Source organism: Dipodomys spectabilis, unplaced genomic scaffold, assembly GCF_019054845.1.
Source record: "Dipodomys spectabilis isolate Male_0828 unplaced genomic scaffold, ASM1905484v1 ptg000004l, whole genome shotgun sequence".
In the NCBI taxonomy this organism is placed as follows: domain Eukaryota; kingdom Metazoa; phylum Chordata; class Mammalia; order Rodentia; family Heteromyidae; genus Dipodomys; species Dipodomys spectabilis.
The window spans coordinates 4,172,540-4,185,872 of NW_024870681.1; the positions used below are offsets into that span (position 1 = coordinate 4,172,540).

Consider the following 13,333-nt stretch of genomic DNA (forward strand, 5'->3'; position numbering starts at 1 on the left):
TCTCACAGACTTTCCTGCCCAGGCTGGCTTTGAACCGCGATCCTCAGATCTCAGCCTCCTGAGTAGCTAGGATTATAGGTGTGAGCCACCGGCACCTGGCTTTGCTTTTCTTTTTTGGTTCTGAGTTCCTTTTTAGTTTGGTTGACTTGTTTTGTGTGGTTTATTGTTTTGTTTTGTTTTTTTGATGCTGGTACTGGGGCTTGCACTTAGGGTCTGAACACCATCTCAGCCTTTTCTGCTCAAGGGTGGTATTCTGCCACTTGAGGTATACCTCCACCTCCAGCGCTTTGCTGGTTAATTGGAGATAAAAGAATCTTATACTTTTCTTCCCTGAGTGTCTTTGAACCATGATCCTCAGATCTCAGTCTCCTAAGTCGCTAGAAGTGCCCAGCTGTTTTAGATTTTTGAGACATAGCTCTAATTATGTAGCCCAGGGTGGCCTTGCACTTATGTAACTTCTGCCCCAGCCTTCTAGGTGCCACTCATATTGATGGGGCACTTTCAAAGTTGATCTTCAGTTTGGAAATTTATGGACAAAGTGCTTTTCTAATAGGCATCATTGTTTAGCTCTTATTTTCATTTTAGGTTACAAGTCGATGGATTCCTCTCATAAATGAAAGAACAGACAAAGACAGCAGGTATGTATAGTTTTTTTTTTTCCCTCTTAAACTATATTAAAAAGTTTCAAACTTAGGGCCAGGTGCTGGTGGCTCATACCTGTAATCCTAGCTACTCAGGAGGCTGAGATCTGAGGATCACGGTTCAAAGCCAGCCTAGGCAGGAAAGTTCGTGGAAACTCTTATCTCCAGTAAACCACCAGAAAACCGGAAGTGGCGCTGTAGCTCAAGTGGTAGAGCACTAGCCTTGAGTTGAAGAGCTGAGGGACCACGCTCAGGCTCAGAGTTCAAAGCCAACTACCGACAAAAAAAAAAAGTGTCAAACTTAGAGGAAGGATGTAAGAAATAATAGTGAACATCTATGAATCCTTCACTTAGCTCCACCATTTGTTAACATTTTGCCATATCTGCATTGTCAGTTTATCTCTCTGTTCACTCAGCCTCCATACACCCCACACACCTTTCTTGAAGCAGTAAATACATTTGAAAGCAAAGCAAAAATAACAGAACTCTGGAACTATAATGATTCACAATTACTGATAGATTAGTTTGATAATGTTACTCATAGTGTGAGCAGTTGTTCTTGATTGTATGCACCATGGTTTATGTCAGAGAGTAGTCCTTGAAAAACTATTAGCAACCTTTGAAATTTGTTTGTTTTTTTTAATTGTGAAATTACCATACAGAGGGGTTACAGTTACATGGGCAGGATAGTGAGTACATTTCTTTTTTTTTTTTGTTGGTCATGGGGCTTGAACTCTGGGCCTGGGCGCTGTCTCTCAGTCCCTCAGCTCAAGGTGAGCGCTCTACCACTTGAGCTACAGTGCCACTTCCGGTTTTCTGGTGTTTTATTGGAGATAGGAGTCTCACGCTCTCTCCTGCCCAGGCTGGCTTTGAACCGAGATTCTCAGATCTCAGCCTCCTGAATAGCTAGGATTACAGGCGTGAACCACCAGCGCCCGGCAGTGAGTACATTTCTTATCAAGCATTGTTGCTCCTCCTTGAAAGTTGTTTTCACCACTTATGAACTCTAATATTCATTCGATTTCCAAGACTTCATTTAATTTCCTCATCTGAAAGTAGGAATAGGGGTAGTAATTGTGTTGGCTGTATGTAATTATGTTGAGAATCAAATGAAATAATATATAAGCACTTTTTTTTTTCTGGCCATGGGACGAACTCTGGGCCTGGGCGCTGTCCCTGAGCTCTTCAGCTCAAGGCAAGTGCTCTACCACTTGAGCCACAGAGCCACTTCCGGTTTTCTTGTGGTTAATTGGAGATAAGAGTCTCACAGAATTTCCTGCCTGAGCTGGCTTTGAACCATGATCCTCAGATCTCAACCTCCTGAGTAGCTAGGATTATAGACGTGAATCACTGGTGCCTGGCTTATGAGCACTTTTTTTTTTTTGGTAGGTTGTGGGGCTTGAACTCTGGGCTTGGGTGCTGTCCCTCTGCTCTTCAGCTGAAGGCGAGTGCTCTACCACTTGAGCCACAGTGCCACTTCTGGTTTTCTGAGTTGTTTATTGGAGATAAGAGTCTCACGGACTTGACTTTCCTGCCCTGCCCGGGCTGGCTTTGAACTGTGATCCTCAGATCTCAGCCTCCTGAGTAGCTAGAATTACAGGTGTGAGCCTCCAGTGCCTGGCTTTATGAGCACTTTTATAAGATATCTTAAAAAAAAAAGATTTTCTTTTTAGGAGATTTTCATTTAGGAATTCCTGCAGGGAGATTTCCTTGTACTTCTTTGGAAGATACAAAAGTGATAGGGAATGATCTATTTTTCTGAGCTGAATAGTAGTTCTAGGCATAAATGTTTTAAATGTTAAGCCAAAATGAAAACAATGTTAAAGTACTATTTAAATGGACATATTCATAAAGCATTTAAAGTTTTTTTTAAATGTTAGGAAAGTCTGGGGATGGGAGGGAAAAACTGGGGGAGAACAAGGGAAGGGGTAACATTATCCAAAAAGAAATTTATTCATTACCTGACTTACGTAACTGAAACCTCTCTGCGTATCACCTTTATAAAAACAATAAAAGTTAGGAAAGTCAAATTAATTCAGTATGTATAAGTTATTAATTGTATACATCTGGTCCTTAGTTTTTTAGATTTCCCTTTTAGTTGAGTGTGTTTGTGCTTTGAAACTAAAGATTTGGTTCTGAACAAATGTTGGTCTTATGTATGTATATCTTAAATATTTATAGAAGGATCATTTTGTGACTGAGATGGCCTCATATGTTACTTATAGCTCCTTTTTTTGGGGGGGGGGGGGAGGGTCCAGTCGTGGGGCCTGAACTCTGGTCCTGGGCGCTTTCCCTCAGCTCTTCAGCTCAAGGCTAGCGCTCTACCACTTGAGCCACAGCGCCACTTCCGGCTTTTTTCTTTTTGGTTATGTGTTGCTGAGGAATTGAACCCAGGGCCTCATGCATGCAAGGCAAGCGCTCTACCACTGAGCTACCTTCCCAGCCCACAGCTCCTTTTTATCCTATTTTAAACTTTGTGGTGAATTATTGATAAGGTAGCAAGCACAGAAAGTCTTCTGACACACTTAGCCATGTTTCAGGAGCTTAGGTGTAGGTATGGTGGTTACAGTAATGGATGTTGTAGATAAAGAATATTCCCTTCACCATAATATGTTACATGTATTGGACCAACTACCTTGGAAAACCTGCCTTGGGTAGCATCCACATGCTCCTGATATTTGCTCGTTTGAATCATTTCTAGGAGATACGTTTCAGAGAAGGTACTTTTGCCAGGATCTATCAAACACTAGTTTGGGCCACTGAATTAAGCATTTTTAGCTTCCTAAATAGGAAGTGGTTACACTTTATATTCTGTTCTTCTGTTTTGGACCACTGTCACAATGGTTTTTAGTGATAGTTGCCTATCACTGTCACATGAGGTACTTAAAAAAAATATAGATGCTTTCATCCCAACCTGCAATTTTAGAATTTATAACTTCAGAATGAGATTTGGACATGTACATGTTTAAGCTCTATAAATTACTCTGATGTATACGTGTGGTTATCAACAACTATTTTTTTTTTTTTTTGGAAATCCTCCTGACTGTGTTAGAAATCTGTATTTGAGTGACATTGTGTGTCAGTCCTTTTAAGCATATTGGTCATATCAGGAGGGTGAACTTAATGCTGTAAAATGTTTCTGAAGGAATCTGGAGTCTGGAAAGAATTTGCTTCACTTCCACACTGTCTTTAGGATTCACAAGTAACTTCTGTACTAGGCTGGTTTTTGGTAACCCATTTGGATTTCCCATATGCCTCTCAGATTTCATGTGTCTAAAGAAAATCCTTAATTCTCTGTCTTCTCCCTCTACCAAGAAACGACCCCTCAGTCTTCTGTCTTATAAATCTATGCATTTTTTCTAGCCCCCAAATTGTGTGTGTGTGTGCGCTTGCACGCGTGTGCCTGTGCGTGCGTGCGTGTGTGTGTGTGTGTGTGTGTGCTCATTCCCCTTCCCCTTCTCAGTTCTAGCAATCATATCCAGGGCTTCCTACATGCTAGACAAGCCCTCTACAACTGAACTATACCCTTAACCCTATATTTTTTCTTGATTTTTGTCATTCCCTCAAATCCTGTATTTAATCTATTCATTGTTTCTAAAATATAGCACAAATATAAAATATTTCCAACTTAATTTTTACTTCTCTAATCCAGATCACCATATTAATCCATTCTCTCTTTCTCTCTTTCTCTCTCTCTTTTTCTCTCTTTCTCTTTCTTGCTCTTGCTTTCTCTTGGGTGCTCTCATTCTCTCTCATACTTGAGTGTAAACTTAGGGCCTCATGCTTGCTAAGCAGGTACTCTACGAAACTGAGCCACATTCCTAGCCTTTGTATGCTTTAATTATTTTTTGTATAAAGTCTCAGAATTTTGCCTAGTACAGACCTTGAATCTAGTCCTCCCAATCTATATTTTCTGTATAGCCGGGGTCATTAGGCATTCCTGTACCCAGAACTTTTCTTGAAAAAAAAAAATCAAACACTTAAGAATATATAGTTGGGTACCCATGTCTCACACCTGTAATCATAGCTACTTAGGAGGCTGCAACCTAAAGATCATGGTTCAAAACCAGCCTTGACAGGAAAGTCTATGGAGGCTCTTATTTCCACTAAACTACCAAAAGAACCAGAAGTGGAGCTGTGGCACAAATGGTAGAGCACTAGCCTTGAGCAAAAGAAGCTCACGTAAAGCTCTCAGGCCTTAAGTTTAAGCACCAGTGGAGAGAATCTATGGAGAAAGCCAGACACTGGTGGCTCACACCTGTAATCCTAGCTACTTAGAAGGCTAAGATCTGAGGGTCCCAGTTTGAAGTCAGCTCAGGCAGGAACATTCATGAGACTCTTATCTCCATTTAACTAGTAAAAATCCTGAAATTGAAGTGTGATTCAAGTGGTAGAGTGCTAGCCTTGAGCAAAGAAAGCTCAGGGACAGCATCTAGATCTTCAGTAAAAACCTTAGAACCAGAACCCACATACACAAAAAAGAACATATGGAGAGTATAGTGTATGGATTCCTATATATCTTGTCAGTCAGCTTCAGGATGATCTTTCAGTTACCTTGTTTAATCATTACCTCCCGTGTGTGTGTGTGTGTGTGTGTGTGTGTGTGTGTGCGCGCGCGCACGCGCGCGCGCGTGTGTGCGTGCGTGCACGTGTGCGCACGCGCACACACACTGCTTTTGGGCTTGAACTCAGAGCCTTGTTCTTTTTTGTGCAAGAGCAGCACACTACCACTTGAGCCACAGCTCTGCTTACAACTGTTTTAGCAGTTAATTGGAGATAAGAATCGAATAGATTTTCCTGCCTGGGCTGGCTTGGAACTGTGATCCTCAGATCTAAGCTTCCTGAGTAGCTAGGAAGTACAGGTGTGAGCCACTGGTGTCCAACCCATGGAGCCATTTTGAAGCAAGCTGTAAATATTTCATTATATATCTCTAAAATGTTGTTCATGTCCCTGCTTGTAACCTTTCAATGCTTCCCATTCACACTAACAATAAAATCCATATTCCTTACTGTAGCTTGTAAATCATTAGGTATTTGGCCTTTGATTCTCCATTCCTATATTATAGCCCTTTTTTGATACTTAGTAACTCTCCACTTTGGCATTTTTTTTCCCCGTTATTTAACCCCTCCAGAATGTTCTTTCGGTATGGAGCTTTTGGACATGCTGTCTCTTCTCAGTTAGCTCTTCCCTGTTACATGATAGATTCCATCTTGTCCTTTTTTTTTTTCCCCTAAAAAGCCACCTTCTCAGAGAAGTCTTTCCTTGATTGCTGTTGATAATTAGCTTCCTCTCATTACTCTATGGTCCCCTATGGAGTTCTTTCATAATACTGATTTGGAAATTATTTATATTTGTTTATTTTTGTGGTTTGCATTATTCAAATGGTGAGGACTTTTCTCTGTCTTGAGTTCTTGTCTGAGTGTGTAGCTTCTTATAATAAATACTCTGTAAATATGTGTTGAATGAATTAATGAACCTGTTTCACTGGAATGCTTGACCTGAATAAAGTAGAGACTTTATGTTGGGGAGATTAAAGTTTTTAGTTAGGATAGATTAAGATATAAATTAAAATGTAAATTTAATGTCTTACCTTCCTTATTGCAACTTACTTTGTTTCAGGCTGCCTTTAATACTAGTTGGGAACAAATCTGATTTGGTGGAATACAGTAGCATGGAGACCATCCTTCCTATTATGAACCAATATACAGAAATAGAAACGTGTGTGGAGGTATGTCTCATCATTTGATTTGGAAATTTAGTGTTGGCAAATTTTTACTAACTTGAAGTCCTGATTAGGAGAGGGTAATGATGTGGGATGCAACGAATTTTCTGTACTTTGTGAGTCATCTGAACCAAATAACAAAGAAAACTTGTAGTTGGCTTCTAAACTTTTTCTAGGCATTTATTAAAGAAAAATGCATTTTTCAGGTTATTAATGGAATCTTATTTATATTGATATTTTATATTAATAGTTAAAAAATGTTTTTGAGACCAGTGCTTGTGGCTCATTCCTATAATCCTAGCTGCTTAGGAGGCCAACATCTGAGGATTGTGGTTCAAAGCCACCCTGAGCAGAAAAGTGCTGTGAGATTCTCATTTCCAATTAACCACTCAAAAACTTGAAGTGGCACTGTGGCTCAAGTGGTAGAGTGCTCACCTTGAGCAAGCACAAAGAGGCTCAGGGACAGTGCCCAGTCCTTGAGTTCCAAGTTCCACAACATATATATACGTATATTATATATATGTGTGTGTGTGTTCTTTTTTTTTTTTTTTTTTTTTTTTTGAGGCCAGACGCAGGTGGCTCATGCCTGTAATCCTAGCTATTCAGGAGGCTGAGATCTGAGGATTGCAGTTCAAAGCCAGCCCAGACAGGAAAGTCCATGAGGCTCTTAGCTCCAATTAATCACCAGAAAACCAGAAGTGGCACTGTGTTTCAAAGTGGTAGAGGACTAGTCTTGACAAAGCTCAGGGTCAACACCCAGGTCCTGAGTTCAAACCGGTAACTGACCAAAAAGAAAAAAAAAAGTTTTTGTCTCTCGTAGTTGATTTCAGAATATAAAATTTAAAACTTTTTTTTCAGTGTTCAGCAAAAAACCTGAAGAATATATCAGAGCTCTTTTACTATGCACAGAAAGCTGTTCTTCATCCTACAGGACCTTTGTACTGCCCAGAGGAAAAGGAGGTATTTCATATTCTGTTTCTAGAGGCCTGTATAGAGGAATAACTCTAGTATGCTAGTAGTTTGTAGTAAATCAAATGTGTTTGTAAAAGTACAACTACTGAAATTGAAATGTATTGCTTATTGTTAAATTTTTCTGGGCACTTCAATGACATTTACAGTAAATACTCAGAATGTTTTCTAGGTTAATTATTATTTCAGGAAGTTCTATTAGAACAGAATTGATAACAATAAAAACAAACACTCCAAGAACTTAACGAATAGTCTATTTGTATAGTTTCTTGACCTAGGTATAATATATAATTCAGTTTGAATATGCTTGTGTGTGTGTGTGTGTGTGTGTGTGTGTGTGTGTGTGTGTGTGTGTGTGTGTTTGCGTGCACATGCTGCTCCTGAGCCTACTTGTATAGTATAATATATAATTCAATTTGAATATACTTGTATGTGTGTGTGCGCGCGCACACTCGTGCATATGCGCAAACTGCTCCTGAGCCTTTAACTCAGGGCCTGGATGATGCTCCTGAGCTTTTGTGCTCAAAGGCTAGTGCTTCACCCCTTGAGCTACAGTTCCACTTCTGGCTTTTTGGGGGAGTAGTTTATTGGAGATAAGAGTCTGGTGGACTTTTCTGCCTAGGCTGGCTTCAAACCTGGGTCTTCAGATCTCAGTCTCCTGAATAGCCAGGATTACAGGTATGAGCCACTGATGCTTGGCTTCTTTTTTTTTTTTTTTTTATAGCTAAGAAAACAATAATTTCTTATTGAAATACCTAAAATTGAACAAAAGTCTTCCATAGACTTAGAATTGATTGAATTTTTAAATATAAGTCACATAAAATTTGCCCCTTTCAAATGTGTATTTCAGTGAAAAGAGTAGATTTTTAGATGACAAAGCATATATATGTGTGTGTGTGTATATATGCGCATACACACACACATACACAAACACACACACACACACACACACACACACACAGATCAACCTTCAGTTCTAGCATCAAGCCAAAGAAAGGTTGCATAATCCAGTTAGCTGTAAACTTTCAACTGGAACTGATTAATCTGCAGTGTAATGACGTGTTAAATGGTAAGTACGAAGGAAAGAATAAAATTCTATAAATGCCTTCCAAGTAATGAATTTGCTAAAAATTATATCTGTGGATATGTATCCCTACTGAGTATAGATTTGTAGAAAAAGACTTTTTTCTTTTTTTTTTCTTTTTTTTGGTTGGTTGTGGGGCTTGAACTCTGGGCCTACGTGCTGTCCTTCAGCTCAAGGTTCAAGGCTAGCACTCTGCCACTTGAGCCACAGTGCCACTTCAGGTTTTTTGGTGGTTAATTGGATATAAGAGTCTCACAGACTTTCCTGCCTGGGTTGGCTTTGAACTTCAATCCTCAGATCTCAGCCTCTTGAGTAGCTATTATTATAGGCATGAGCTACCAGCTCCCGGCTAAAAAGACATTTTTTAAAGATAAAAACAACGTTTTATTACAGATAACCATTAACATATGTATGTTTTACGGTCACAAATGCTGACTGTAAGTTCCAATTAAACAAAACATTATTCCTCCAAAAAGAATTGGACTAGTGGAAAACAAAATCTTAGTACTACTGTATTTTTAATTTTTTCAGTAAAACCACTGGAATTTAAATTTTTCTTTTTCTCTATAGTCCATGATTTTGCTTAATGGCTCCAAGGCTAAAATATTTGTCATATGACCTTTTATAGAAAAAGTGCTGACTCCGGTTTAAAAAAAAAAATGAGTTGGCACTTAATCTGACCTTAGTTATCTTCCTTGTTCTTGGTTTATTTGTTATTCCTTTGTTGAGATGCTTCTTTTTAATTTCCTCTTTTTTCCCCCTGCTTTTTGTCTTTTGTTTTGTGTGTATGTGTATATGCATGTGATTTTTTTTTTTTTTTTTTTTTGCCGGTTGTGGACCTGAACTCTGGGCCTGGGCGCTGTCTCTCAGCTCTTCAGCTCAAGGCGAGCGCTCTACCGCTTGAGCCACAGTGCCACTTCCGGCTTTTTCTGTTTATGTGGTGCTGAGGAATCAAACCCAGGGCCTCATGCTTGCAAGGCAAGCACTGTACCCCCGAGCCACCTTCCCAGTCCTGTTCTTTGTTTTTTTTTTTTTTTTGCAGTGCTGAGAATCAAACCCAGGGTTTTGTACATTATACAAATGTTCTACCACTGAACTGTATTCCAGCTATCATTTACTCGTAATTCAGTATTTTCTGAATTGTCTTGTCATAAATATCTCCAAGTACATTGTTAGAAACTTATTCCATTCTGATCCAGCATGATGCTGTATTTTATTTTATTTATTCCTGGGGCTTGAACTCAGGACCTAGGCACTGTCCCTGAGCTGCTTTTGTTGCTCAATGCTAGCACTCTACCACTTGAGCCATAGTGCCACTTCTGGCTTTTTCTGACATGTGATACTAAGGAATCAAACTCAGGGCTTCATGCATGCTAGGCAAACACTGTACCACTAGCCACATTCCCCGCCCAGTGCTGTATTTTACAAGCAAAGAAAATTGCCAAGTACTTTCATACCACAGGTTTTCACCTCTGAAGCCTTATTCCAGTAGTACATTGAAGTTCCCTCTAAGTCTGGTCTCCATTATTCATTTGCTGTTCTGCTTTTAGCCCTCTTGTTAGTTCTGCTAATCTGCTAATCTCTGGCTCTTCTGCTAGTCTCACTTGAGTAAGATATTGCTACCATCTGTTGCTCATTTTTTCGGTGTACCTTTTTAATAGGTAAAATTTTCAACTTTTAGACTTTACGTTGTTTTATTTATGTACAAGTTTGAGGCACCAGCACCTAGATTGGTGGTTAACACTTTAAAGTCACATTAAAATGGGTGCTGGTGGTTCATCCCTATAATCCTAGCTACTCATGGGGCTGAGAGCTAAGGACCATGATTCAAAGTTAGACTGTGTAGAAAAGTCCATGAAGCTCCATCTTTAGCCAGTAGGAAGCCAGGTTAGAGTCATGGTTCAAGTGGTAGAATGCCAGCTATGAGCAAGAAAGACAAATGAGAGTGTGAGACACTGAGTTCAGTAGCCAGTGTCAGGAGAAAAAAAATCACTTTAAAGCCAGGGGTAGTAGCACATGACTTTCTTAAGGAGGAAGATTACAAGTTTGAGGCCATCCTATGTTATATAATCAATGAGGCCTTGCCTCAGAAATTTTGTTATTTTAGTTTAAAATGTTGTTACGCGAGGTTCTTCGAGTCTCTAGTCATAGCTACCTCGAGTTGGAGATCATTTTCCCAGCATAACTTAGGAAAGTTGTAATTTTGTTGTTGTTGTTGGTCGTGGGGCTTGAACTCTAGGCCTAGGCGCTGTCCCTGAGCTCTTCAGCTCAAGTGTAGCGCTCTACCACTTGAACCATAGTACCACTTCTGGCCTTTTCTGTTTATGTGGTACTGAGGAATCGAACCCAGGGCCTCATAGCACGAGTGGCAAGCACTCTCCTGCTATGCTACCTTCCCAGCCCCGAAAGTTGTAATTTTTTAAAAATCTAACTTTAATTAAAACAATTGTTTCTTTTCTTGATGTTTTATAGATGAAACCAGCATGTGTAAAAGCCCTTACTCGTATATTTAAAATATCTGATCAGGATAATGACGGTACACTCAATGATGCTGAACTCAACTTCTTTCAGGTAGCTCTCTTTACTTCAGATATTTGTATAGCTTTTTCTTTCTTTGCTAATAATAAAAACTATAAAAACTTACTTTAACAAACAATACATTGTTAAGATTTTGTCTTTTTCATGTAAAACTACTACATCAAACTATTTAAGTCCTTGCTTAGGATATAAAAACTCTTATGTGTAGGAACTAAGAAGACTCTGATAGTTTCATTTCATGGTCTACAATGGTTGTATTACAGATAACTTGGAAGTTTAAACCCTCAATCATTCTGCTTTCTTGGCTTTGTGTAACATAGCTCTACAAAGAGCCTGATGATATAGAAACAAAATACCAGTAACTGGAAGTTTCTTTTCTTCTAAATATGACATGCTTAAAAAAGTAGAGCCTATCTTAATTTATCTCTTTTGGCTTAATATTATTTATGTGTTTCTTTTCAATTTAATTTAATTTATATGTTGTTTTTCTTTTTGCTAGAGAATTTGTTTCAACACTCCGTTAGCTCCTCAAGCTCTGGAAGATGTCAAGAATGTAGTCAGAAAACATATAAGTGATGGTGTAGCTGACAGTGGATTGACACTGAAAGGTAGGAGAATGGTGTTTTTCTGCCCCTGTGCTGGGGATTAAACTCAAGAGGTTTTAAGTACAAGCAAACACTGTACTACTGAGCATTATCCTCAGTCCTTTTTTTCACCTTTTTAGATTACTTAATTTTCAGTTTTATTTATTTATTTATTTCGATGCCAGTACTGGGACTTGAACTCAGAGCCTGGTTACTGTTTCTTAGCTTTTTCACTCAAGGCTGGCATTCTGCCACTTGAGCCACAGCTCTACTTCTGGCTTTTGGATGGTTAATTGGAGTTAATATTCTCATGGACTTTTCCTGCCTTGTCAGACTTTGAACCGAGATCCTTATATCTCAACTTCCTTAGTAGTTTGGATTATAGGCATGAGTAATCAGTCTGAAATTTTGCAGAAGATGAATATCTATATAGCATTATTAACTTTAAGAAAGTGTTAATATTTACTAATATCCTAAATATGACTTGGATATTTAAGCTGGGGAATATGCTATTGGTGAGAATTATTATTTTGTAATATAAATTAGAGGTAGGGAAATGGGTTGGATCCTCAGCAACATAGAAGTTCATCACAGAAATCTAGAATAGGGCTGGGAAGGTGGTTCAGTGGTAGAGCGCTTGCCTTGCATGCCTGAGGCCCTGGGTTCGATTCCTCAGTACCACATAAGCAAAAAGAAAAAAGCCAGAAGTGGCGCTGTGGTTCAAGTGGTAGAGCGTTAGCCTTGAGCTGAAGAGCTGAGGGACAGCGCCCAGGCCCAGAGTTCAGGCCCCACAACCGGACCCCCAAAAAAAAAAAAGAAATCTGGAATAAACAAATGTACCTTAAAATCCTTCCTTTAAATCCCTGTAAACAGGAATTACTTTTAGGGACTTGTCTATGAATCAAATTTACCAAGTGTTAGAATGTTCCTGTTTATAGTTCGTTGAATCTCAGTGAAATAAGAAAGGAAATTAAAATCTAGAATTTTCTATTGAAGATATATACAATATTTTATTTTTTGCAGTTGTTTTTGTTATGTAACTTTGTGACTGTCAGTATATTCCGTGGGATATAATTCTGGCCTTTTCATCTAACTTTCTCTTCTGAACTGAGTATATGTGTTGGACCCTTCAAAATGAGCTATTTCGTTGAAACACCAGTCAACTCTCTTTTTTTCTTCCATATGAACACTGGCGTATATGTGTTTTCAAATCTCCCTCCTGCTATTATCATACATGTTTTTCTCCCATGTGACTGTGCACCCTTCTTCATGTCAACTGTATTTATTGTTGTACTTTATTGCAGGTTTTCTCTTTTTACACACGCTTTTTATCCAGAGAGGGAGACACGAAACTACTTGGACTGTGCTTCGACGATTTGGTTATGACGATGATCTGGATTTAACACCTGAATATTTATTCCCCCTGTACGTACCTTTGGTTTTATTATTGATTTCACTTGCCAAGTAATTTTAAATTTTAAATGTTTTACTTAACACATGTTGTAGTTCAACCACCTCTGGAATAATTTAGAATTATTTCTCAGTCTGCACTGTAGACAGTTTGGACTAGAGATTTTTATTTTTTCAGTATTTGGATTTGAATTCAGGACATTTCACTTGCTAGACAGGAGCACTATCCCCTGAGCCATACCCTAAGCCCTTTTTTCTATAGTTATTTTTATGATACGGTTTTACTCTTGATCTATGATAGGCCTCTAGCTGCAAATCTCCTATATATGCCTCCCACATAGTTGGTATTCCAGGCACACACCTTCAAATCCATTGTATTTGTTG

At 38.9% G+C, this 13,333-nt stretch overlaps 1 protein-coding gene across 4 annotated transcripts in view; it reads left to right on the plus strand.

The window, feature by feature from the left end:
- Positions 1–13,333, plus strand: part of Rhot1 (ras homolog family member T1) — an 81,459-nt gene that overhangs the window by 30,639 nt on the left and 37,487 nt on the right. For all 4 annotated transcript variants that reach the window (XM_042691176.1, XM_042691192.1, XM_042691185.1 and 1 more), the window contains exons 6-11: positions 586–638; positions 6,262–6,370; positions 7,223–7,324; positions 10,890–10,988; positions 11,455–11,563; positions 12,844–12,964. In XM_042691176.1, the coding sequence (XP_042547110.1) occupies positions 586–638; positions 6,262–6,370; positions 7,223–7,324; positions 10,890–10,988; positions 11,455–11,563; positions 12,844–12,964 (593 nt within the window). The remainder of the gene's footprint in view (positions 1–585; positions 639–6,261; positions 6,371–7,222; positions 7,325–10,889; positions 10,989–11,454; positions 11,564–12,843; positions 12,965–13,333) is intronic.